The 27540-nt window shown below is 39.0% G+C and overlaps 1 protein-coding gene across 4 annotated transcripts in view; it reads left to right on the top strand.

The window, feature by feature from the left end:
• NNT (nicotinamide nucleotide transhydrogenase) overlaps nucleotides 1–27540 on the top strand; it is a 96263-nt gene that overhangs the window by 793 nt on the left and 67930 nt on the right. For 3 of the 4 annotated variants that reach the window (XM_061189239.1, XM_061189238.1, XM_061189236.1), the window contains exons 2-6: nucleotides 9878–10081; nucleotides 14719–14948; nucleotides 17333–17550; nucleotides 21183–21270; nucleotides 25962–26050. In XM_061189239.1, the coding sequence (XP_061045222.1) occupies nucleotides 9931–10081; nucleotides 14719–14948; nucleotides 17333–17550; nucleotides 21183–21270; nucleotides 25962–26050 (776 nt within the window). In that variant the 5' untranslated portion in view covers nucleotides 9878–9930. Of the gene's footprint in view, nucleotides 1–9580; nucleotides 9717–9877; nucleotides 10082–14718; nucleotides 14949–17332; nucleotides 17551–21182; nucleotides 21271–25961; nucleotides 26051–27540 lie in introns of all 4 variants that reach the window. The other variant, XM_061189235.1, reaches the window with a different exon arrangement.

Here is a 27540-nt window from a genome sequence, read left to right on the forward strand (position 1 = left end):
GGAGCCTTGGGCCGGGAAGGAGAACTGTGCCTCGAGGGCCCCCTTTCTTGTCTCGAGCGGGGGCGACGTGGAAGCAAGTGGGGGATGGTGGATTCGAAAACTGCGTCTTCGCTGAGGGCAGGAAACGAGGTGTCAGCTGTGCAGGTGCAGATTTTGGAGCTTTGTGGGGCGACGGGAGTTGTACGGGGTTGTTTCAGGTTACAGGATGGAAGGAGGAAAGGAGGTCATAGAGGACTCTTGGTACGGGGTGCACCCGGAGAGGTGGCACCTGTACGCCCCGAAATTGTTCTTGAACCCGGAGGGAATTTGGGGTGGGTGACTGGCTGGAGACACAGTTGGTGTCGAAAGTTGTGAGTGTATGTCGGAGGCGGGCTGGTGGTGGTCGGGGCATGCCTCTATTGGGCCGAGAGTGGGGCCGAGGCTGGCAATGCGGGAGAGACAGCGGAGGGGGCAGAGCTGATTCGAACTCCGGAGACGGAATGACTATTACGCCGCCTCGGCCAATCGGCTTCCGGGGAAGGTTATAAATAGCGGTCCCAGGCAGATGCCAGCAGGGTGGCAGTTTAGTTGCAGAGGGAGGAGCTGAACCCGTGGCTTTGGGCGAAGTCACGCTGCCTGCCAGTCTAAGCTTTTGTAGGGTATTGTGTCCTTGGTTGGTATGTCTCGTTTTAGAAGTGTAACTTGTTTAATAAAGTTGCAGGCGTCCTTTATTTGCCCTCTGGTGCAGGGAAGTCCTTAAGGAATCTGTTCGTAAGGAGTCTTGTAGGAGAGGCTCTGTTAGGAACGGTGAGGCTTGTGTGCTTTAATTTAAAATATTTCGCTCTTCTCCAGGGCACCCCTTTTACTTGCAAACTTTGGCTTTTTTTTTTTTTTTTTTAATTGAATGGACAGTTTAGGATTGCTTTCTTATCAGCAAGTGTGCTCAGGCTGCTTAGCTTTGCTGATGGAATCACTTTTCCACAAAGCTACATAGCATTTAATTTTTAAAGGAAATTTCCTGAAGCTCCTTGGAGAATGTGTTCATAGATCCCCAGGCTTCAGGTTACCTAGCCCTAGTTATTCTTTCACTCAGTCAAACAATACTTGTTGATTTCCTCTATTTTGTGCAAGGCACTGGGCCAGAGGTAATACCAAAGTGAACACTGATAGCAATAAAGATACTGTGTTCTTTTAATCCTCACAATAACCCTGTATGATAGGTGCCATTATTATTTTCCCCATTTTAAAGGTGGTGAAATCAGACACAAAGAAGTGACTTGCCAGGGTGACACAGCTAATGCATTGCGGAGTGGGGCCTTCCAACCAAGAGTTCACCCTCTTAGCCTCAATGCTATCCTCTCTCAGGTGCTTGCCTCCAAGGATTTTAATCTATTAGGGGAGATATTTACCAAAATAACTTACATTAAACGGCTGTATGAATGCCATACTAAAAAAAAGTTTTTTTTTTCAATTTTGAGTTGTAAAGTTTTTCTCCATTGCTTAAAAGCCATAGAAGACATGGATAATAAAACAGCAGAGAGCTTTAAAGCGAAGATAGGGGAAAATGTGACAATCAAGGTGGAATACAGTTGGCTCTTGAATAAGGGCCCTCTGTATCTGCAGTTGCTCCCCATCCGAGGATTCAGCCAACCACGGACTATGTATATTGTAGTATTGTTAATATTTACTATTGAAAAATAGCCGCCTAGGAGTGGACCCATGCAGTTCAAACCCCCCGTTGTTCAAGGGTCAACTGTACTATGTTTGATGTAAACAAGTACTAGGCTGTGATAGCATGGTTCAGATATTCTCTGAATATCTTTCAGGGTCATTTTTATTTGATTTAGGCTTAGTGACATTTTCAAGTAGGCAGGGCTAATTTTCCAGGCTCCAGGCCATGAAATAGGACTTCAGCTTTAAAGCATTGCAAAATCTCATCTAATCATAAAACTTCTAGAGCCTAATGGGGTCCTGCAAAGGAGCTTTCCTGTGCTCCTTTTATAGATGAGCAGACTGCGGTGCTGAGAGATTCAGGTCAAACAGCGAGTGAGTGGCGGCAGGCTTAGATGATACCCGGCCTGTATTCTAGCCAGCTTTGTTCTTTTGCTGATGAGGTCTGGCTAAGCCTGACCAGTGAGAATGGTGGTTGTTGGGGAGCTGGGATGATCCAAGAAGAGAAACTAGGGTAAGTGGGGAAGTTGGGATAGGACTAGGTCCTTGGTAATGGTAGTTCAAAATCTCCCTCAAGACAAGAATTATCTTTTTTTTTTAAAATTTTTAAATTTAATTAAATTTATTTTTTTATACAGCAGGTCCTTATTAGTCATCAGTTTTATACACATCAGTGTATACATGTCAATCCCAATCTCCCAGTTCATCACACCACCACCCCCACCCCCCTGCCGCTTACCCTGCTTGGTGTCCATACGTTTGTTCTCTACATCTGTGTCTCAATTTCTGCCCTGCAAACCGGTTCATCTGTACCATTTTTCTAGGTTCCACATATATGCGTTACTATACGATATTTGTTTTTCTCTTTCTGACTTACTTCATTCTGTATGACAGACTCTAGATCCATCCACGTCTCAACAAATGACCCAATTTTGTTCCTTTTTATGGCTGAGTAATATTCCATTGTATATATATACCACATCTTCTTTATCCATTCGTCTGTCGATGGGCATTTAGGTTGCTTCCATGACCTGGCTATTGTAAATAGTGCTGCAGTGAACATTGGGGTGCGTGTGTCTTTTCGAATTATGGTTTTCTCTGGGTATATGCCCAGGAGTGGGATTGCTGGATCATATGGTAATTCTGTTTTTAGTTTTTAAGGAACCTGCATACTGTTCTCCATAGTGGCTGTATCAATTTACATTGCCACCAACAGTACAAGAGGGTTCCCTTTTCTCCACACCCTCTCCAGCATTTGTTGTTTGTAGATTTTCTGATGATGCCCATTCTAACTGGTGTGAGGTAATACCTCATTGTAGTTTTGATTTGCATTTCTCTAATAATTACTGATGTTGAGCAACTTTTCATGTGCTTCTTGGCCATCTGTATGTCTTCTTTGGAGAAATGTCTATTTAGGTCTTCTGCCCATTTTTGGATTGGGTTGTTTGTTTTTTTAATATTGAGCTGCATGAGTTCCTTATATATTTTGGAGATTAATCCTTTGTCCGTTGATTTGTTTGCAAATATTTTCTCCCATTCTGAGGGTTGTCTTTTCGTCTTGTTTATGGTTTCCTTTGCTGTGCAAAAGCTTTGAAGTTTCATTAGGTCCCATTTGTTTATTTTTGTTTTTATTTCCATTACTCTAGGAGGTGGGTCAAAAAAGATCATGCTGTGATTTATGTCAAAGAGTGTTCTTCTTATGTTTTCCTCTAAGAGTTTTATAGTGTCTGCTCTTACATTTAGGTCTCTAATCCATTTTGAGTTTATTTTTGTGTATGGTGTTAGGGAGTGTTCTAATTTCTTTCTTTTACATGTAGCTGTCCAGTTTTCCCAGCACCACTTACTGAAGAGGTTTTCTTTTCTCCATTGTATATCCTTGCCTCCTTTGTCATAGATTAGTTGACCATAGGTGCGTGGGTTTATCTCTGGGCTTTCTATCTTGTTCCATTGATCTATGTTTCTGTTTTTGTGCTAGTACCATATTGTCTTCATTACTGTAGCTTTGTAGTATAGTCTGAAGTCAGGGAGTCTGATTCCTCCAGCTCTGCTTTTTTCCCTCAAGACTGCTTTGGCTATTTGGGGTCTTTTGTGTCTCCATACAAATTTTAAGTTTTTTGTTCTAGTTCCGTAAAAAATGCCATTGGTAATTGGATAGGGATTGCATTGAATCTGTAGATTGCTTTGGGTAGTAGAGTCATTTTCATAATATTGATTCTTCCAATCCAAGAACATGGTATATCTCTCCATCTGTTGGTATCATCTTTAATTTCTTTCATCAGTGTCTTATAGTTTTCTGCATACAGGTGTTTTGTCTCCCTACGTAGGTTTATTCCTAGGTATTTTATTCATTTTGTTGCAATGGTGAATGGGAGTGTTTCCTTAATTTCTCTTTCAGATTTTTCATCATTAGTATATAGGAATGCAAGAGATTTCTGTGCATTAATTTTGTATCCTGCAACTTTACCAAATTCATTGGTTAGCTCTAATAGTTTTCTGGTGGCATCTTTAGGATTCTCTATGTATAGTATCATGTCATCTGCAAACAGTGACAGTTTTACTTCTTCTTTTCCAATTTGTATTTCTTTTATTTCTTTTTCTTCTCTGATTGCCGTGGCTGGGACTTCCAAAACTATGTTGAATAATAGTGGCGAGAGTGGACATCCTTGTCTTGTTTCTGATCTTAGAGGAAATGCTTTCAGTTTTTCACCATTGAGAATGATGTTTGCTGTGGGTTTGTCATATATGGCCTTTATTATGTTGAGGTAGGTTCCCTTTATGCCCACTTTCTGGAGAGTTTTTATCATAAATGAGTGCTGAATTTTGTCAAAAGCTTTTTCTGCATCTATTGAGATGATCATATGGTTTTTACTCTTCAATTTGTCAATATGGTGTATCACATTGATTGATTTGCGTATATCGAAGAATCCTTGCATCCCTGAGATAAATCCCACTTGGCCATGGTGTATGATCCTTTTAATGTGTTGTTGGATTCTGTTTGCTAGTATTTTGTTGAGGATTTTTTCATCTATATTCATCAGTGATATTGGTCTGTAATTTTCTTTTTTTGTAGTATCTTTGTCTGGTTTTGGTATCAGGGTGATGGTGGCCTTATGGAATGAGTTTGGGAGTGTTCCTTCCTCTGCAATTTTTTGGAAGAGTTTGAGAAGGATGGGTGTTAGCTCTTCTCTAAATGTTTGATAGAATTCACCTGTGAAGCCATCTGGTCCTGGACTTTTGTTTGTTGGAAGATTTTTAATCACAGTTTCAATTTCATTCCTTGTGATTGGTCTGTTCATATTTTCTATTTCTTCCTGGTTCAGTCTTGGAAGGTTATACCTTTCTAAGAATTTGTCCATTTCTTCCAGGTTGTCCATTTTATTGGCATAGAGTTGCTTGTAGTAGTCTCTTAGGATGCTTTGTATTTCTGCGGTGTCTGTTGTAACTTCTCCTTTTTCCTTTCTAATTTTATTGATTTGAGTCCTCTCCCTCTTTTTCTTGATGAGTCTGGCTAATGGTTTATCAATTTTGTTTATCTTTTCAAAGAACCAGCTTTTAGTTTTATTGATCTTTGCTATTGTTTTCTTTGTTTCTATTTCATTTATTTCTGCTCTGATCTTTATGATTTCTTTTCTTCTGCTAACTTTGGGTTTTGTTTGTTCTTCTTTCTCTAGTTCCTTCAGGTGTAAGGTTAGATTGTTTATTTGAGATTTTTCTTGTTTCTTGAGGTAGGCTTGTATAGCTATAAACTTCCCTTTTAGAACTGCTTTTCCTGCACCCCATAGGTTTTGGGTCATCGTGTTTTCACTGTCATTTGTCTCTAGGTATTTTTTGATTTCCTCTTTGATTTCTTCAGGGATCTCTTGGTTATTTAGTAACGTATTGTTTAGCCTCCATGTGTTTGTGTTTTTTACATTTTTTTCCCTGTAATTGATTTCTAATCTCATAGCGTTGTGGTCAGAAAAGGTGCTTGATATGATTTCAGTTTTCTTAAATTTACTGAGGCTTGATTTGTGGCCCAAGATGTGATCTATCCTGGAGAATGTTCCGTGCGCACTTGAGAAGAAAGTGTAGTCTGCTGTTTTTGGATGGAATGTCCTATAAATATCAATTAAATCTGTCTGGTCTATTGTGTCATTTAAAGCTTGTGTTTCCTCATTTATTTTCATCTTGGATGATCTGTCCATTGGTGTAAGTGAGGTGTTAAAGTCCCCCACTATTATTGTGTTACTGTCGATTTCCTCTTTTATAGCTGTTAGCAGTTGCCTTATGTATTGAGGTGCTCCTCTGTTGGTTGCATGTATATTTATAATTGTTATATCTTCTTCCTGGATTGATCCCCTGATCATTATGTAGTGTCCTTCCTTGTGTCTTGTAACATTCTTTATTTTAAAGTCTATTTTATCTGATATGAGTATTACTACTCCAGCTTTCTTTTGATTTCCATTTGCATGGAATATATTTTTCCATCCCCTCACTTTCAGTCTGAATGTGTCCCTAGGTCTGAAGTGGGTCTCTTGTAGACAGCATATATATGGGTCTTGTTTTTGTATCCATTCAGCAAGCCTCTGTCTTTTGGTTGGAGCATTTAATCCATTCACATTTAAGGTAATTATCGATATGTATGTTCCTATGACCATTTTCTTAATTGTTTTGGGTTTGTTTTTGTAGGTCCTTTTCTTCTCTTGTGTTTCCCACTTAGAGAAGTTCCTTTAGCATTTGTTGTAGAGCTGGTTTGGTGGTGCTGAATTCTCTTAGCTTTTGCTTGCCTGTAAAGCTTTTGATTTCTCCATCGAATCTGAATGAGGTCCTTGCCGGGTAGAGTAATCTTTGTTGTAGGTTCTTCCCTTTCATCACTTTAAGTATATCATGCCACTCCCTTCTGGCTTGTAGAGTTTCTGCTGAGAAATCAGCTGTTAACCTTATGGGAGTTCCCTTGTATGTTATTTGTCGTTTTTCCCTTGCTGCTTTTAATAATTTTTCTTTGTCTTTAATTTTTGCCAATTTGATTACTATATGTCTCGGCATGTTTCTCCTTGGGTTTATCCTGTGTGGGACTCTCTGTGCTTCCTGGACTTGGGTGGCTATTACCTTTCCCATTTAGGGAAGTTTTTGGCTATAATCTCTTCAAATATTTTCTCTGGTCCTTTCTCTCTCTCTTCTCCTTCTGGGACCCCTATAATGCGAATTTTGTTGCGTTTAATGTTGTCCCAGAGTTCTCTTAGGCTGTCTTCATTTCTTTTCATTCTTTTTTCTTTATTCTGTTCTGCAGCAGTGAATTCCACCATTCTGTCTTCCAGGTCACTTATCCATTCTTCTCCCTCAGTTATTCTGCTACTGACTCCTTCTAGTGTAGTTTTCATTTCAGTTATTGTGTTGTTCATCTCTGTTTGTTTGTTCTTTAATTCTTTTAGGTCTTTGTTAAACATTTCTTGGATCTTCTCGATCTTTGCCTCCATTCTTTTTCTGAGGTCCTGGATCATCTTCACTATCGTTATTCTGAATTCTTTTTCTGGAAGGTTGCCTATCTCCACTTCATTTAGTTGTTTTTCTGGGGTTTTATCTTGTTCCTTCATCTGGTACATAGCCCTCTGCCTTTTCATCTTGTCTGTGTTTCTGTGAATGTGGTTTTTGTTCCACAGGCTGCAGGATTGTAGTTCTTCTTGTTTCTGCTGTCTGCCCTCTGATGGATGAGGCTATCTAAGAGGCTTATGCAAGTTTCCTGATGGGAGGGACTGGTGATGGGTAGAGCTGACTGTTGCTCTGGTAGGCGGAGCTCAGTAAAACTTTAATCTGCTTGACTGCTGATGGGTGGGGCTGGGTTCCCTCCCTGTTGCTTGTTTGGCCTGAGGCAACCCAACACTGGAGCCTACCTGGGCTCTTTTGTGGGGTAATGGCGGATGCTGGGAGAGCTCACGCCAAGGAGTACTTCCCAGAACTTCTGCTGCCAGTGTCCTTGTTACCACGGTGAGCCACAGCCCCCCCCCCCCCCCGGCTCTGCAGGAGACCCTCCAACACTAGCAGGTAGGTCTGGTTCAGTCTCCCCTGGGGTCACTGCTCCTTCCCCTGGGTCCCTATGCACACACTACTTTGTGTGTGCCCTCCAAGAGTGGAGTCTTTGTTTCCCCCTATTCTGTCGACATCCTGCAATCAAATTCTGCTGGCCTTCAAAGTCTGATTCTCTAGGAATTCCTCCTCCCATTGCCGGACCCTCAGGTTGGGAAGCCTGACGTGGGGCTCAGAACCTTCACTCCAGTGGGTGGACTTCCTGTGGTATAAGTGTTCTCTAGTCTGTGAGTCACCCACCTAGCAGTTATGGGATTTGATTTTACTGTGATTGCGCCCGTCCTACCGTCTCATTGTGGCTTCTCCTTTATCTTTGGATGTGGGGTATCTTTTTTGGTGAGTTCCAGTGTCTTCCTGTCGATGATTGTCCAGCAGCTAGTTGTGATTCTGGTGCTCTCGCCAGAGGGGGTGAGAGCACGTCCTTCTACTCCACCATCTTGGTTCCAAAATCCAAGAATTATATTTTATATATCTTTGTATCTCCCTCAGTTCTTGGCATAGATTCAGTGAATGTTTCCAATGGGTGGCTGAATTCTGAACTTATTTGCTCTCTGTTCTCAGCCATGAATAACCTTAGAAGTGACCTATGAATGAATGAGGAAGGTATTTATTGACTCAGGAATGCTTTAGGACTGTGATGAAATGACCTATATGGAAATGCTGTGAAAATATATTTGCATTCTATCTGAATGCAAAGAATTATTCACATTTTTGATTGCATGCCTGAACACATCTTGCATGCTCCCTCTTCCTTAGCTTTTTTCATAGTATTCTCTCCTTCTCAAATGCCTTTCCCTTCCTTTTCTTAGCCTTGTAGGAGGACATGATCTCCTTTGATGCCTGGAACTTTGGATTTGTGTTACTCTGCTTTCCGTGTTATTACTTGTTGACTTTTCTTATCTCCAAGTCTGTGACCTATTCCAGTTTAATTCTACAGATGCTCCTAACGGCTGTGCCTCTGAGACTCAGCCCTCAGTACATGTTTGTTGAACTAAAGGACATCTTAAGAATAAGCCCTACCTGGATCGAGCACTTCTGTTCCCATTGTTGCTTTCTGGTGTTTGTAGGAAGTTGCTTCAGGGAGTTGTGGCAGTAGTTATGACATAAAAAATGAGTTAGACCCTTCTTCCTCTGGAAGCTGGAAGTATGTTTATGGAGTCTGCTGGGTTTGGGTGCTGGACCCCAGGAGGGCCCGCATGATGGGGCAGAGCCTAAAGGCATAGTTAGTGGAGTTAGCTGAGGTTGATTGATGGAGTTCCAGGTCCTCTACTTCTTCCCATTTTTGAAGGAAAGAGAGCATTGGGAGTCAGGGGGATGGTGGGAGTGCCTTCCATGTACCCCTGGGGATCTGCCACGGAGGGTGGTTGAGGTAGCCACTGAAGCCTCAGAAACAGCAAAGGTCAATGACACTTCACCTAGCTCAGTTAGAGCTGGCAAAAACTGGCCACTTGTGGGAACCACTGAGAGAATTCCTAGTTATGCCCACATCTGCAAGCACAAACCTATGTGATAAGGTTAACCATGGAATTTTTCTTTCTTGTTTAAAATTGGAGTCATATTCCATGCATGTTTTATTTTCTTGCGATGTACACCTAACAAACATGAATCTCTCATTCACTGAGTCAATCTGGGTTTGGGGGGGTATCTCACAGGATGAATACCCTGCTGCACTGAAAAGTATGCAGGTGTTTTCTGTATAGCGCGGTGGCTAAACAAGTACTACTGTATTGTACAGTATTTTAGACCATGTAAGGGAAATTATTGGTAATTTTGATTTTATGCAATTTTTGCTGGACAAGCTGACTTAGACAGTAACTTTCATGTAAGATGTGACTGGACTTTATAGCATTTTTTTTTAATTTTCCAGCTACATTAAGGATCAATTAGACTTATGTGACCTAGGCTTGGAATTGAATAGTGAGTTTATAACTACAATTTAAGTGGGAAAATGGATTCCAAGTTTTAAATACCTGAATTGGAAACAAACTTTTGAAGCATCTTCTGTAAGTAAAGGACTTGGCAAATAAATTTATTGTAGATGCGCACATTTAACTGTTATTTTCCAACCTCTTTGAATTAGCTGTTTTTTTTTTAATGTTTTTGATGTACAAAAGGCAAAGTGTGTTTTTCTCAGCACATAAATGTTTCGTTTTCTTTCCTTTAGTGATTTACCTTCAAGGAAATTGGGGATTCAGAAAGTTGGGAGCTCCTGTGAACATGGCGAACCTACTGAAAACAGCGGTGGCTGGCTGTTCCTGCCCTTTCCTTAGCAGTTTGGAGTCCTGTAAGGTTCTACCTAGGAAGAAGGATTTTTTACGAACATTTCATACTCATCAGGCGCTGTGGTGTAAAGCCCCTGTAAAACCAGGTAAAGTCTCACTTCACGTCATAGGAGCCAATAGATCTCCTGATGATAGATAAAATAAGGCATGCAGTTTTACAGCCCTGTGTTTGCCAGTGATCATTTTGAGTAAAAAACGAAATGAGTGCTTTCTTATATTTTCCATGTATGGAAGTTCCTGACTGTCAGTGCTAACAGAAAAGAAAATATAATAGAAAAAAAAAATGTCAAATCAGTTGAGTTGTACCCAGGAAACTATTGCTCATAGTATCCATTTCTCCTAGCAGCTCTTCCTCTTTCCTGGTCGGTGTTGGGGAATTGTACATATATGGCTCAGCTATGCTCAGGAATTAGGAACTAGGTGTATTAATTGATCTGCATTAATGTTTCTTGATTTAGTAAATGGCAACTTCATCTCAGTTGCTCAGGTCAGAAACCTTGGGGTCATTCCAGATCCTAATAATAGGTATAGGTCAGCTCTACCTTTTATCTAGAATCTCTCCTCTTCTCACCATCACCACTGTTATCATCCTGGTCCAAGCCACTATCATCTGTCACCTGGATTATTGCATTAGTCTTCTAAGTGGTCTCTGTGCTTTCTACTTCTGTCCCCGACAACAGTCTGTTCTGTATGTGACTATGAGAGAGAATAATCTTTTTAAATGAAATAATCTTTTTAAAATGAAAGATCATGTCACTCTTCTATTCAAAATTTGCAACTAACTTCCTAGGTCACACAGAGTAAGAGCTGAAGTCTTCTAGTGGCCTACAAGGCCTTCCTTGCTAGGACCCCCCACTTGCTTCTGTTCTGGGGTGCAAGCCAGAAGGAGGAGAGTGTCAAAGGGGAACCTTCTAAGCTGAGTCAGATCCCTTTAAGCATCTTGCCCAGAGACCCTCCTAGCGCTCTGTCTACACCTCATTGGCGAGAACTCAGACAGGTGGCAATATGTAGCTCTAAGGGAGACTTGGCCATTTAGTTTTTTATTCTAGATGGCAACATACTCAAATAAAAATAGCATTCTGTTATTTTTAGGGGAGGAACAGCGTGGTTATTTGAGAGAAACCAGAAGTCTTTGCCATATAGAATAATTCCCTTTTTGTTTGTAGGACTATTTGTGCGTTAAGGACGCCTAAACTGCTAGGTTTTTTGAGTTCTTATGTCTGCCTTTTGTAGATTTCACAGCTCTTTTCTTGTTCTCTCATGATAAGTCACTATTGGCAGGGTACCTGCCTCTGAGAGCCCTCAGCCTTATCTTCAGATTTTTTAAAGTGTTCTGAAAAGCCAGATTATCCAGTGTGATAAAATTGTGTATAAAGTAAAAGTCAATAACTAAATTGAGCACATGGGAATTGTCCTTGTGAGTGAAAGTGCGGACTTCAAGATCTCTATATCAACTATGCATAAGACTTTTTTTGTTTCTTTAATTTCTGGTTCTTGACTGTTTCCTAGATAATTATTTTTTACCTCTAAAAGATGAGGGTCCTATTTATTTCTTAATATAACCACACTTTCATTACCACGTTGAAAAGCATGAAAAGTAATTTCAGTCAGTTTTCATATTTTCTCAATTTTTTCTTTTCTCTTTTTTTTTTTTAACAGTTGCCTTGTTCATTTTTTTTTTAACAGTTGCCTTGTCCAAACAGGGTCTCTTTTGATCTGTATGTTCCTCTCCTCTGTTTTCTTTTTAATTTATTTTTTGAAGAATTTAGTTGTCCTGTAGAATTTCTCACATTCTAGGTTTAGTTTATTGAATTCCCTTGGTATTATTTAACCAGTTTCTCTATCGCTTGTATTTTCTGTAACATTTAGCTAGAGCTAGAGGCTTGATCAGACTCAGGTTTGCTTTTTTTGGCAAGTGTACTTCATAGGTGATGCTGTGTACTATCTGTTGCAGCACATCAGGAAGATTAATCAGTGAGTTTAGATGCTCTCAGTGTGATCCATCTATTGTGAAGTTCCCATCAGTTTTTCACTCAAAGGCTGTAGTAGTCATTTGATTGATGATCATTAACTAAATCTGTGATTTTATCAGGGGCTTTAAAATGGTGATATTCTATCATTTTATCTTCATTTATTAGCTAGAATTTTTCTATTAAAAAATCTTTCCCTGTATTACAGTCATCCCTTGGTATCCATGGGGAATTGGTTCTAGGACTTCCCGTGGATACCAAAATCTGCGGATGCTCAAGTCCCTTATATAAAATGGTGTAGTATTTGCACATAACCTACACACATCCTCCTGTACACTTTAAATCATCTTTAGGTTACTCATAATGCCTAATACAATCAAGTTTTGCTTTTCAGAACTTTCTGGAATTTTTTTTTTCTTTTTAATATTTTCGATCTGTGGTTGGTTGAATCCGTGGATACGGAGGGCCAACTGTATTTAGTTACTCTGAGATTGTACTGGAAGGGTGGGTAGATGTTTGATTATTTTCCATTATTTACTAGTTTTGCTAGTCTGTTGGTTTTCTTATGTATACATTTTCTACTTCTGCTGTAACAGATGATCACAAACTTACTGGCTTCATATAACACAGATTTATTATTTTACACTTCTGGAGGCCAAAGTCTGAAATGGTTTTCACTTCCAGAGGCTCTAGGGGAGAATCTGTTTCCTTGCCTTTTCCAGCTTCTGGGGACTGCCTGCATTCCTTGGCTCATGGCCTCTTCCTCCGCCTTCCAATCCAGCAGGATAGCGTCTTCAAATTATTCTTTGACTCTGATTCTTCTGCTCCCTTCTTCCACATTTAAGGACCCATGTGATTACATTGGGCCCACCCAAATAATCCAGTATATTCTCCCTGTTTCAAGGTCAGCCCATTAACAACCTTAATTCCATCTGCTACCTTAATTCTCCTTTGCCATGTATTGGATTCTGAGGATTAGGACATGGATATATTTGGGAGACCATGATTCTGCCTACCACACCTTACTTTCTCCAGAGTTGACCAATGAAGCTTTTAGAAAATATTTATTTTTTGAATATTTTATTTTTTGAATTCTGGAATATTTATTATTATCCTGAACTCATGGATTTTAACATCTTTATAGATGTATTTTACTACATTGCAATTAATTATCCTTTTGATGCTCAAATTGGCTCATATTTGGCCAGCGGAAGCCCTTTGTGGTTGGATCCTAAATCCTTTTGATATGACTTCATTTGTCTTTGGTAGCTTCCTTGGCTTATATGTAGGACCTAGATAATTTGAGGTTGTCAGATAAGTGAACTCCAGATAAGTTTATGTAATTTAATTTTGCACATTAATTCAAGATATTTGCCAGCTTTCAATTATTTTCCTCCCTCTCTTAAGTAGAGAGCAAGATTCAGCATATGTTTGCCTTTGGCTTACTATCAATTATTACTGCTTAAACAGTGTGGGATCTAAGACTGTATGTCCAAATGTAGCTATTTTAGGTTGATTTAGTCTCTCTAAGGTCTCAATAAATTACTCTGTAGAGATAATTTGATTTATTTTTTTATTATATATATTCAGAGTTTAGGTTGCTAGAGTGGGTTTTCTAAACTTTAGTAAAACTTATATAGAAGCAGACGCTCTTCATTAAAAAAAATATCTGTATGTGTCCATATATTGAGTAAAACAACAGAAGAAACTAGTCTACTTTAGCTAAGTCTGGTCTGAACCATATATAAATAATTTAACTCTTGTGTTATACAGGTTCTTTTGTGTTGCAGGCAACACAATCACATCAGGTTATATTTTGTGATGAGGGTTTATTTTTATGGATTCTTGGGAAGTATGGGAGCCCAGGAAACCCTTCATCTACTTCTTGGAAAAGTGGGATGTTATTCTGGATTTCATAGCCATGACTCCTCTGCATGTCCACTACTGATGTTTCTACTACTGTGGCTGCTGACCTCCCTTTGATTATCTCATGGCTGTGTTTATGAATAGCTGCTGCACCATTCTACTCTCTTTGTCCTTTTCCGTGGGTCTTGCATCCAAACTCCCTTTGAGAGAACCTGATTGGGTTGGATAGTCATTGGCCAACATGGAGTGTCCTCGGGCAGAGTTCCTGTATAAGTCATCTCATGGGCTGCTGGTTTTCCTTAGGTCTGGCCTGTAGACTGTTATCTCTGATCCAGCTGCCGACCCCTGGTCTAATCAGCTGTGGCCAAGAATGGAAGGTCTTAAGATACAACGCTTGGAAATCTATGAAGAATTGCCTGTGGCCAAATTGCCAAGAAAAGGACTTTGGGTGTGGCAGGCCATCAAAGTGTCTAGTGTAGGATTGTTTTTCAAAATAGTTAATTACTTCTGTCTTCCTTAAAGGTAAAGACCAGGAGACTATAAACCTGAGAGGGTTAGTTAGATGATTGGGGTTAGCCTGTTGAGTGGCCTTTGAAGGTATTTTTCCCTAAGAATAAACTAAGCTAGTTATAGACCTTGAAGAGAGCCATTTGGTTAAATAAAATATTTAGGATTTTCAGGAGAGTGGGTATAAAAATTTCCAGTCATCTTATCAAAAAAAGTCAAAAAATTATGAGTATGAATCAGGAACATCATTTTGAACAGCAACCTGTATGTGCAGTATATTTTGAACAGACTGCCCATTTCTGTTTCCTGAACCGTATTATTAAAACACTGACTTTTGGTGTTGTTATTTACCAAATTTTTTTTTTTTCTCTTTGTTGTAGGAATTCCATATAAGCAACTGACTATTGGGGTCCCCAAAGAGATTTTCCAAAATGAGAAGCGAGTGGCATTGTCTCCTGCTGGCGTTCAGGCCTTGGTCAAGCAGGGTTTTAATACTGTTGTGGAATCGGGTGCTGGCGAAGCTTCCAGGTTCTCAGATGATCACTACAGAGCAGCAGGTGCCCAGATCCAAGGGGTGAAGGAAGTGCTGGCTTCTGATTTGGTGGTCAAAGTAATTATTCCTTTCCCCCTTCCATTTATGGCATGCTGACTTTTCTAAATCTTCTCGTAGAAAGATTAAATTACCTCTTCTATGCTTATAGTTTTTCATACTTTCAAATGATGCTTTTTTTCTCAACGAAATGGTTGCATGTTGTGAATATTCTTCATGTTCCAGTAGAACTTTTATCAGGCAATGTGACCTATATTTAACCATGAGAAAAGAAGAAGTGATCTTCCTTTTTACATTTGCTATGTGGAAATTCCCTTCTTATTGCCTAGGGAAAATTTGCAGTACATGGTTCTATATGTCCACAGTACCCTCAGGTGAGTGTTTAACTGCTTCTAGAATGGAAAGGAGGCATGGAACTCCTCCTGGGACCGAATGTAGAATGATCTACAGGTATGTTCCTGATACCTTGAAGGAACAGTGATTTAACTGACGTAGGTACTATTTCTAGAGAGGGAGGACTATTCTGGAAAAAGCAGTGTTGGGCTTAGAGCAGCCTTACCTGCTTTAATAAAAGGTCCTAAGGTAATGTGTAATAGAGGTCTATATGCTAAAGAGCTTTACAAATAAAATCTTAAGTAAAAAAATCATGTAGAGAAAAGAAGAGAGACTGTATCTGAACATTAACTTAAATCCTAAGCCTTCTGTAGCCAAGGCAAGTAAGGAAGTATGGATTAAATAAGCATGATTATCTGGTTAAAATAAGCTTCTTACTTTTTCAGGATAGACCCACTTTTTTTCTACATTAATTTCTAAGGGGGAATCAATCACATAGTTTTTTTAACATACAGTCCACTGAATAACTTGATAGGGTCTTAAATAGTGTTTTTTTGTAGAGACGCAAAACTTTTCTTCTATAGAAAATTAATAACAATATGATATGGAGATAAATAGTAATTCAGTTTAAGTTTTTAAGTGTTTAGGTATAGTGATACTTGGTAATGTAACTTGGTATAATAAAAGAGCTTACAGAAAATAGAAAAATGAGTATAATCCATTCTAATGTATGTTCTAGGGACCAAAACCTTTTGAGATGTCCCACAAAAAAGGATTAGTAGGGTGCACATAAATTTTAGAAATGCTCTGTGTTCCTTTTAGGGATTCACAATGTGTATGAGCATGTTAAATGCACTGAGAAATCCTATAATATAAAAACTTAAGTAACCTTATACTTGTACTAATAAACTACTTGATCTTAGGGTCTCTTTTTTGAGTCAAGTCTGTTAATATCCTGAGGAGCTAGTGACCCGAAAAGCACCTTCAGGGAAACGTTCTAGTGGCTTAACTCACTCAGATGTCAACAGTCTCAGCTGAGCATTTGATAGGGGCCAGGAGAATTAATTCAAAGTTGTCCTCTAATTTTTATTAAATCTATATTATAGATTCTCACTGAGGAAAAATAGACCTTGTCAGAGAGTCTTAATTAAAGTCCAGAACCTAAAATCACATGCATCACCAGATCAACAACTGAAATGGGAATAACAGATAAAGGTGTCTCATAGGTAAATTGAGATGAAATGCTGTGAAATGACAGTATTGACCCAGTGTTTGTGTTTCTGTTTCCTTTTAAAACATAAATCTCAGAGCTGTTTTTTTTTTTTTTTTTTCTGTGCTTACTAGCCTAAAAGCACTACTGCTGCAAATTGGGAGCTAATGAAATGATAAACTTTAAGACTGATTTTAAACAGGGATGTGAAACACATTTTAAAACACCTTTTTAAATGGAATTTTTAAAAATTTGGCTTGAAAAAGTGGACGTTTGAAACTTTCAAGCATGTGCAGTGTGTGTTCATTGACTGATACTTAACAGAATATATTGTAGCTTTTTGCTTAAACCCGATTCAGTAAGGCTACTAGTGTGAGTTGTGTTCATCTATAAATATTCTTCTGGAATTTTAAGGTGACATAAATTGATACATATTACCATGGATATTTTAGTTTATGTTGTTCTTAACTTCTCACCACTCCAAATGTTTGTGCTTGCCAAAATTAACAAGAATTGAATCTTTGAACACACAACAAAAACTTCCTGCCTGTTTATTCTAATATGTCTTAATTTTACCAGAGTAATAGATTTTGGGAGAACAGGTTTGTTGTAGAACCTACATATTTTTTTACTGCTCTACCTGTCATTATCAAACCTGTCCCAACCCTATTTCCAGGCATGTGTGCTCCTTACTCAGACCAGGTCATAGGTTCAGTGAGATGATAGGTGGCATAGATCTTTGTGTGCTTTATTTTGTTTAGGAATTGAGTCAGAAATTTATTGCTGAGAGATTACTTCTGGAGTGTTATTTCAATCATGGCATATTATTTTAATTGTTTTGTTTACTTAAAAATATTATAAAGGCATTTACATTTTTAATTGGTTATGACTTTTTTCTTAGGTACGAGCCCCTATGCTTAACCCAACGTTAGGTGTTCATGAAGCTGACCTTTTAAAAACATCGGGAACACTGATTAGTTTTATTTACCCAACCCAAAATCCAGACTTGCTAAATAAACTTTCCAAAAGGAAAACTACAGTTCTGGCGATGGACCAGGTTCCAAGAGTCACAATTGCTCAGGGATACGATGCGCTAAGCTCCATGGCCAACATTGCTGGGTAGGTTGATTCTTTTCCATTCCCGCCGAACAAAAGCACAGTGGTGCTATAGAAATACTCTCACTGTAGCTCTTCTCTCTTACAATGATTTTACTTGTAATGATTGTTGGAGATTGCAGCCTTCTGAGAGTGCACTTAAATTATTTTTAAGACTTGTATTGTTTCACAGTCATCAGTGGGAAATGGCTCTTCACTTTGCATGCTATTGTACACTACTTTTTAATCTTCATGGAGAGAAGGGAAGTAGTATTTCCTTCCACCAAAGGAAATGACTTTTTTTTTTTAATGAAATGCAATATCTTAATATCTGTTTTCATGAAAAACTGTACGGTAAGTAAACCATAGTGTTAGTAATTTCTAATTATCCAAAAACCTTAATAGAGTAAACTCATATTTTACTGAAGTCGATAACAAGGGTAGTGATAACAATTTAGAACAAATGATTTAAAATTCACATAGATCTAGTACTGTTTTTCAGTCATAAAGGATGAGAAAGGGAAAGGGTGCAATGTAGAAAGTCTTATTTTTAGTTTACTAATTATAAGGCTTCTGAGTCTATGCTAAGAAAGTACTTCTGACTTCTGAATTCATAATGTCCCAAATTTTGTTCTTTGGAATTTATCTGTTCTTTAACAGGGATACACTGTATTTCATGTGTGTGTGTATATATGTGTATATTTATGTATATATTAGGTTGAAATTACTGTTTTTTCCCTCAGTTTTATTACAGTATGACTGACATAGAACATTGTGTAAGTTTAAGGTGTAAACAATGATTTGCTATATATACATTGTGAAATTATTACCACAATAAGTTTAGTTAACATAAATTGCTGTTGTCATAGGGTCAAAAATGGTTGGATATTAGCAGTTTCATATGGTTCAATCTAATATATACATATCGGTAGATTTACCATTTTAATTAGGTTTTACGTAGGTAAATTCATAAAATATTTAATGAATAGGGAAAATGCGTGCACTTGAGGAAGTTTCATCTGGTGTCAAAACCCATATTGATAACTGAGGGCTAACTATGGCCAAGATGGCAATAAACTTCATTCGCCCACCAGCACTAATGCATTCCCCATTGATTGCCTGGACCACTGTGTATAAAAGAATTCCAAGGCCCAATCAGCTCAGAGGAATGTGGCTGTGACTGAGTAACCATGCCTGCCATGGGGCAGGGATAGGAATAACTATGTGAGTACAGTGTATTGCTGACTGCCTGGAGAGTGGGAAAAATCTGGAAGTCAGATGATGCTTATGAAATCAGCTCATCTAAGAAACCTGTTGAATTAGATTTTAAGCATGAAAACTATTAGTAGTGACAACTTGCTAATATGAATGAGGCACCGACAAATGAAAATGTTTAAAAAATAAAACGGTGCATGAAAAAAGACTAACCTGAATAGACTCTTAAAGCTAACACACGAACTGAAAGTTTTCTTAGGTTTCATATCTTAGATGTAGCATATCAAATGTGCCACAGATTCTACTTTGGGCTTCACCTTGTTCACATTTGATATAAATGAGATGCAGTAAACAAAAATGACAAGTTAACAACACATTTTGTTGTCCTTACGTAATATGGCAAATGGTTGGTTTGAAGATATTTCTTGGGATGTGAATTAATACTAAGGGACAAAATAAACTTTTGTCATATTTATTTAGTTTCTGGAAGAGTTATGCAATGTGGGACTTAAAATTTTATATAGGAAATGTACAACGTAAAGTTTTAAGGGTGCAGTTGATTTTTGTCATGTGAAATGCACATGTGTGAAAGGTTATCCCAACCAGTAGCTCTAGATCAGTGGTTTTCAGCTGCAGAATCTTTTGAGCAAATGAAATATGAAGCAATATAAACAAATCCAATAAGAACAGAGTGGTCTTCATTGAATTGAGGGATGGAAGGGTGTCTAAAAACATTCTCTCTCTGTTCTCCATCCCAACCACAGTGGCCCCAGAGTTGGCTGAAATTTGAACTTTTGGGGATCCAGGGACACAGTTTAAAGAATCACTGTCTTATGTCCTGAGCTGATATATGCAAAAGGCATAGTTTGAGATGACTCATCTAGTATACTTACCCATACAATGTGTGATAAGTCATTATCTAACTCACACACACAGCTGTATTACCGTGAAGACGTGCTCCTTCTGGTTCACTGATGTTCATTCTAAGCCTTTTTGCTTTCATCAAAAAAAGGCCCACTTTTATCACCTTTTCCCACTATCAACGTTTTCTTGTACATTTCCTGTGTAATCAGTCTCGTTTTTGTTTTTTTTCCAGTATAACAACTGAATCTTTTAAAACGTTAATTCCAAAATTAATTCCTTATAGTGGCCTTTGAATCTTTATCATATTTGCCCTCTGAAAATTTCTATCACTTGGATTCAGAACTAACAAATAATGTAATCATTAAAATATTTTTCTGCTCTAATATGATTTAACTTAAAGTAATAGTGGTAACTGTTCCATGCTTTTGCATTAATTATTATATCAAGTATTATTTTACAAAAATATGACCAGGGAAAGGTTTCTTTTGTCAACTAGCAGGTGGATCTTATCATTATAATATTTGCATTATGATATTAATCTTTGTATCATAATGTTAAGGTAGAGTGTGTGTTACTGAGAGTGTGCAAAAGTGCCTTTTAAGTATAAAATAATATGAGAATGAAACTAATGTAATAGGAAATGAAATTAGTGTAATAAAAATATCCTATTAAAGAAAAGGTGGTATAAATTACTAGTTTTTGACACATAGAGCGTTTCTTCAGCTAAAAACATATTTACCAAGTACTTATTGTAACAGGTTTTATGATAAGGGCTTTACCTGCATTATCTCATTTAGTCCTCACAACACTAAGAGACTCTTTTTGTTCCCATTTTAGAGGTGAGAAAACCAAGGGTTAGAGAACTAAAGAAATTTGCCCAAGGTCACAAAGCTAGTTAGTGATAGAACTTGGACTTGAACTGAGGTCACTCTGTCTCAAAATCCCATGGTTTCAACCATTAGAGATCAAGGGAAGTGTTTTTTGTTGTGAGGTTGGAATTTTATTATGTACAAGCATATAGCCAATCTACTTTTTTTAATTTGAAAGATTTTTTTCCTCTATTATATAAAGACTACACAGTCAACAAGGAAAATTTGGACAATAAAGTAAAACAGAAAGTTTGAAGTATCTGTAGTCCCAGCTGCCAAAGAAAACCATTGTTAGCATTTTCTTGTCTTCCCTTCATTTCTTTTTTGTATCCCAACTGAGCTTCTGTAGTGCTCATTACGAAGAGGTCAGAGAGCATCACGGGTAAGAGTGTGGCTCTGTAGGCAGCATGCCAGGGTCAGACGTCTGGCTCTGCCATTTACTAGCTGAGGGACCTCAGTCAAGTCTCTTCACCTCTGTGTGTCTGTTTCCTCACCTATAAAATGAAGATAATAGTTATACTTATCCATAGGATTGTTGTGAAGATTAGGAGTAAGCATATATATAGCACTTAGAACTGTTTTTGACAGATAGTAGTCACTATAAAAATGTTAGCTATTATTCTTATTCTTTAATAATTTCTCCTATATAAACTTAAGTTCTTTAATTTTATAGAATTATTTATCCATTTATTTTTCTATTTTCTTAAGTTACAAGGCTGTTGTACTAGCGGCAAATCATTTTGGACGTTTTTTTACTGGTCAGATCACAGCTGCTGGAAAAGTTCCTCCAGCTAAGGTAGGTAAAACTTTAATATTTCTTCATACTATGAATTAGGCAAGGGTATTATAGTTTTTAAATAGTTATTTAAAAATGTTTTGTTTGCAAATGATGACGTCTGTGTCATATACAAATATATGGTAGAGCCTCAAAGCTACTTAAGGTTACTTGAAAACAATGAATTTTGACATTTCTGGAAGTTCAATTTTTTTTTTCTGTTTTTCACTTTCTAACTTGAATTTTTTTTTTTTTTTACATTAATTAATTAATTAATTAATTTTTGGCTGTGTTGGGTCTTTGTTTCTGTGCAAGGGATTTCTCTAGTTGCGGCAAGCGGGGGCCACTCTTCATCGCGGTGCGTGGGCCTCTCACTGTTGCGGACTCTCTTGTTGGGAGCACAGGCTCCAGATGCGCAGGCTCAGTAGTTGTGGCTCACGGGCCTAGTTGCTCCGCAGCATGTGGGATCTTCCCAGACCAGGGCTCGAACCCGTGTCCCCTGCATTGGCAGGCAGATTCTCAACCACTGCGCCACCAGGGAAGCCCTCTAACTTGAATTCTTAAAGGGATTTTGGATGACTTGTTTATTAGTAATTGTTTAAAAGCCTCGTGATACATTCAGCAAATTCTCAACTTCCCAATGATTCTGACACATTGGCTCAGGAAAGACTTGGTTTTCTCACTTTTTGCCAGATTTTGGGTCAAGAGGACAGGAAATAGTAGGTGGTATAATCAGGGTGTTTGGCAGGGGGAAAGGGTGCAGTTTCTTTCATCTATATTGAGAGCAGAGAAGAGCAGTTGATGAGAGGTGGTGGTGGCTAGGTGAAAGAATAGATTATGCTGTGACCCTTCGAGGCCACGGACCCTAAATAATAGTGTAAGCCTTTCAGCAAAGTATAGGAAACAGGACCTTAAACGTTGTCATCTTATCTGCAGAGTATGCTCTGTAGGGTGCAGGTTTACTTGGTGCTTCCTGCTCTTAATTACTTTGTTATATCAACCCAGAGCTCTCACACAAAATAAATCTCCTAGGAAAAATGAAAAAAAGACAATAGCAGCTTTGAGAAATCTAGGTATACATGGCTTTAAAAACAGACCAGGTGAAGACAGTGGCACATGGTTCAAGTGGAGGCCAGAATACTTAACAAGAGAGTATGAGCAAGCAACACAGAGGTGTGATACGTAAAGTGATTACATCTGACTTCTTTCTCAGGATCATAAGAAAAGGTCTGGCCCTCATGGTGGCCAGAAGTTGGCTGCTGTTCTTAAACTGGCTGAATGCTTTGATGCACAAATCCACTACTCAGTTTTGGTTAGAATCTGTCTGGAAGGTGAGAGGAAAGCTGTTAATATAAGGGATTAAAAAGTGAAACAGAAGACAAGAGGTGTAAAGGAAGGAGAATCAGTCAGCTTTTAAAAGGTGGAAAAGTGACTCTCTTTACTGAAAATTTAAATTGCAGCTTAAGGGATTTTAGTTACATGTCAGAAACACTTTCCTGATATTGAAGAATTGGACAATAGATGGACTTATCAAGGTAGATTGCTTAGGGACTTCCCTGGCAGTCCAGTGGTAAAGACTCCGCGCTTCCACTGCAGGGGGCGTGGGTTCGATCCCTGGTTGGGGAACTAAGATACTGCATGCTGTGCAGCACAGCCAAAAAAAAAAAAAAAAAAGGCAGCTTGCGTAATATTTTATTTGGGTTTCCTTTAAACATGGTGTGTTCTTACATGTCTAGAATGAGCTAAAATCAATCGGTTGATGGCTTTTGACGTGCCAGGCACTGTTCTAGTAGCTGGGGATATGGCATGAACAAGGCAAAAAAATCCCTGCCACAGAAATTTACACATAGTAGGGACCACAGTGAGGAGATAAATAAACCATCAAACACATATGGGAGATCATTTTAGATATAAAGAAAAGAACAGCATGATATGGTGGTGAGTCATAGGAGCAAGCTACTGTAGTTAGGGTGATGGGGAAGACACCTCTGACATTTGATTGGGACCTAAAGGGTGGGAAGAAAGAAAGCGGGGTTCGGGATTCTAGGCCAAGGGAATAGCACATATAAAGGTGCTGTGATGGGAAAGAATTCAGTGTTTCTAGGAGAGTAAAGAAGGCCATTGGTCTTCGAGTATGGTGAGCAAGGTGGAGAGTGATCTGAGATGATGTTGGAAAGGTAGGTCGGGGCTGGATGATGTGGGGCCTTTCTTATAGGTCATGTTACAGAGTTCAGATCCTCTTTTTTCTTTTTTTTTTTAAATTTATTTATTTATTTATTTATGGCTGTGTTGGGTCTTCATTGCTGTGCATGGGCTTTCTCTAGTTGTGGCGAGCGGGGGCCACTCTTCATTGCAGTGCGCGGGCTTCTCATTGTGGTGGCTTCTCTCGTTGCAGAGCACCGGCTCTAGGCGCCGCGGGCTTCAGTAGTTGTGGCACGTGGGCTCTGTAGTTGTGGCTCGCGGGCTCTAGAACGCACGCTCAGTAGTTGTGGCGCACAGGCTTAGTTGCTCTGCGGCATGTGGGATCTTCCCAGACCAGGGCTCGATCCCATGTCCGCTGCACTGGCAGGCGGATTCTTAACCACCGCGCCACCAGGGAAGTCCCAGATCCTCTTGCAGATGAGGGAATGTCTGATTTAGGATTGTTCAGGGAAAATTCCACTCTTGCTCCTGTGTCTCTCCTTAAATTTCATATAGAACACTTCACTTCTGATACTTCCAGTCACCAAATGTGTGGGGATTTTCCCCACACCAAGCAATTCTGTGACACCAGCTGGGTGCCCTACAATTTCACTTAATTCTGAAACTATCTGCGTGGAGATAGCATCAGATCTCACAGGTTAAGGACTCAGGCCCACAGGACTGTCCCCACCCCCCTTCAGATGCCAGTCACAAGTCTAGGTTGTCACCTGTGCTTCTGACAGGTTGGCTGTAAGTCAGAGGTTCCCACAACCCACCTTGGGTTCAGTTAATTTGCTAGAGGTGCTCACAGAACTCAGGAAAACAATTTACTTCCTATTTACCAGTTTATTATGAAAGACTATGATAAAGGATGCAGATGAACATCCTGTTGAGAGAGGTGACTAGGGAAAGGTATGTGGGATGGGGTGTGGGGCTTCCATGCCCTCTTTGGACACCATTCCTGGAAGCTTCTGGAACCTCCTGGAACCCTGTACGTTTGTGATTTTTATGAAGCTTCATAACGTAGGCATGATGGATCATTAACTCCATTTCCAGCCCCTCTTCCCTTTTTGAAGAATGGATTCTGTCTTTTAAATTATGGGGTCTTTTGTTATTTCTTGATTCAGGATAACTTGGCCCAGTCCTATGACTTTTACTTATTTTAATTTCTTTTTTTTTTTTTTAGTTGTGGTGGGGCTTCGGTGTGTGGAGTGGGGATTGGTGCCTTGGAGCCCAGCAGCGTCTTGTTCCCTCTGGTCCCTCTTTGTCCCCTTTCTTGTAGACCCCCCAGAGAAAGCATTCCCATTTAGATCAATTCACACGATCTCTGAGACAGTGCCCAGGGGTCACCAGAGCACAGTTCCACTAGCCTAGTCTTCTTAAAGAGGCAGAAGAAGTGGGCATGAGGGGTGGGTGGGAATTTATAAACTTCACTGTTTCTGTGGGTGGCTTTTTTTTTTTTTTTTTGACTGCGAAGTATAATAGGTCTTTTCTCTGGAAGGCCCATTCCAGATTACATTGTTCTTAGTTTGTTTCTTAGAAGGCGGGGAGACTCTTGTTTCTGAGGAATTCTATGATTTTCTTGGCTCTGATCCTTCCTTGGTTAGGGAGATTAGTTACATTGCTTTGGATTTCAGGTGCAGTTCATTGAAAGTGGATCAAAATTAGGTGGTTGGTCACCTGCTGTTCCTCTTAGAAGCTCAAAATAGGAGTAGGTGTTTCACCAAAGTTGTACCCGTCTTTGAAACTTATTTTGATATTTTATGAACGTAGAAAACCTTAAAATTTGAGAGGGGAGAGGGAGCTAGAATACTTTAATATATAGTATTAGTAAAAGTAGCTTTGATAGTGTGGGAAAGAACCTGTGAGTCTTTAACATATGTAACACTGATGGTGCTGTATGTAGCTTTTACACTGAGATGCTGAGAGTCACACTAGTTTTAGTGAAGTTTTTGGCCTTTGCCATCAGCTTTAAAAAACTTTTTAAAACAGTGGTGGTCCGGGGGAATTCCCTGGTGGTCCAGTGTTTAAGAATCCGCCTTCCAAAAAAAAAAAAAGAATCCACCTTCCAATGCAAGGGACTTGGGGGTTCGATCCCTGGTTGGGGAACTAAGATCCCACATGCCGCGGGGCAGCCAAGACCGTGCGCAGCAACTACTGAGCCCGCGAGCCACATCTAGAGAACCCGCGTGCTGCAAATACTGAGCCTGCCCACGACAACTAGAGAGAAGCCCCTGCGCTGCAACAAAGAGCCCATGTGCCGCAACAAAAGGTTCCACGTGCTGCAAGGAAGATCCCGTGTGCTGCAACTAAGAAAAAAAAAAACCCCGAAAAACAGCGGTGGTCCAGGTACAGAGTAGCCTATCCACACAGTACATTTATTCAGGGCTGATCATCACCACCAGCACCACCTGGTGTATTACTGCATGCTGACTGTGTACCCGGCCCTGAGAGTTACTAGCGGATGATTTTACATAATCAGTTGATCATGAACTTTATTTAAAACTTACGGGTTCTGCCTTCTTTCCTAGATTCTGATAGTCGGTGGCGGTGTGGCCGGGCTGGCTTCTGCAGGTGCAGCAAAGTCGATGGGTGCAATTGTTCGGGGATTTGACACAAGGTGAGGGCTTTACTAGCGATTGCTGTTAAGGTAGAAACGTTTTGTTTTAGGTGGATGTTATGCTTTCCCTTTGCAAATTGAAGTAGCACGCTGAAACTGCTCTGTAAGCTCTTTTCATTTAAAAGTGTATCCATTTGTTCAAAGTTAACTCAAAGTGAAAATGTATTACTTAGTGGAAAAAAAAAAGTTTAAGGACTCAGGCCCAGTACAGCAGAAATAATTTTAAAAAATTGCAAATGAACTGCTCACACTCAGTCTTGTATTTTCATGTAGATTAGCAATGGGACCAGAGTTCTCTGTATCCTGACTTTCTACCATGTTGCTCTGCTGTGTTTTATTTCTGCTCAGAATGTGTTTAGTCACTAGGTAGGGCATGAACAAAGATGTTTGTGAGTGTGAAGAAGGGGAGTAGTATGGGAGACATCTTGGAGAGCAGACTGGGGTCGGGGGTGAGGGATGTGCTCGGCATCGAACAGACGGAAGCAGATAAAGCTGATTGGGCAGCAGTAGAGCCGCCAGGTGAAAGTACTTGATTATGTTCATTGCATATTTCTTTAAAGCAGACATATCAACATTTTCCTGGAATTTCTTTAAAGTAAAGAGAAGTTCAATTAAAATTGTTCTTCATTTCAGAAGACACTAGATACTAGCTTTTATTATGTGTTTTTTGAGTATTGTTATCATTTATGTGTTCCAATACTTTTTTAAGGTTGAAACATGTAGTTAGTTATTATCCGTTGAAGTCAGTAGAGGAAAAATACCATTACTAATCTTGAATATAGAATGATGAAAAAGAAATGCAACCATTCAAAGTTAAAAAGAATATGACATTTCAGAGTAAAGGCTGTTCCAATAGAATATGGTTTACAGTGCTTACCTGGAGTTTAGAGGGGTGATGTGCTGATAAAATGCTGTCTTGCTGAAATGAGAAAAGGCATTTCTGAAGTAACTAGGACACAAGCCAGGGATAGCCACAGTTAAGTATGTCATTAGTCCTAGCTTTTAATTTTTAATGTTTGCAGATGTGAAGTTATTGAAGACCCCCCAAATCTGGCAAAAGTAGGTTGTTCAAGTTTTCATTGTAGTGGACAATACTATTAAAGTGGAAGTGTATATATTTGACTTGGAGATGATGTGAAACTCAGTGTTGGGTTAACTACTGAGAATTTATAAAAGTTTTGTTGATGTCTTTGGTTTAGATTATGTAGAGAGTAGACAGCTAGAATATAGCTGTTGCTTAACTTCATTTTTATTTACAGTTTATTAAGATAACTCAAGTGTACACTGAAGAAAGATGTGGCTGATCTGATGTAATGCTTTTCTTATAATTATAGCTCATTAGTTAATCTAATCACTATTTTGAGACTGGGGGTTAGTATCATGTTATAAATGTGAAATCTAAATATGTTGGAAAACACACTTGATTATAAATTCTTGTTGGAAAACTGAATGGTATTATTTTCAGTTAAACATCCTAAAAACTTAAGGAA

The sequence above is a fragment of the Eubalaena glacialis genome, chromosome 4 (genome assembly GCF_028564815.1).
Source record: "Eubalaena glacialis isolate mEubGla1 chromosome 4, mEubGla1.1.hap2.+ XY, whole genome shotgun sequence".
NCBI lineage: Eukaryota > Metazoa > Chordata > Mammalia > Artiodactyla > Balaenidae > Eubalaena > Eubalaena glacialis.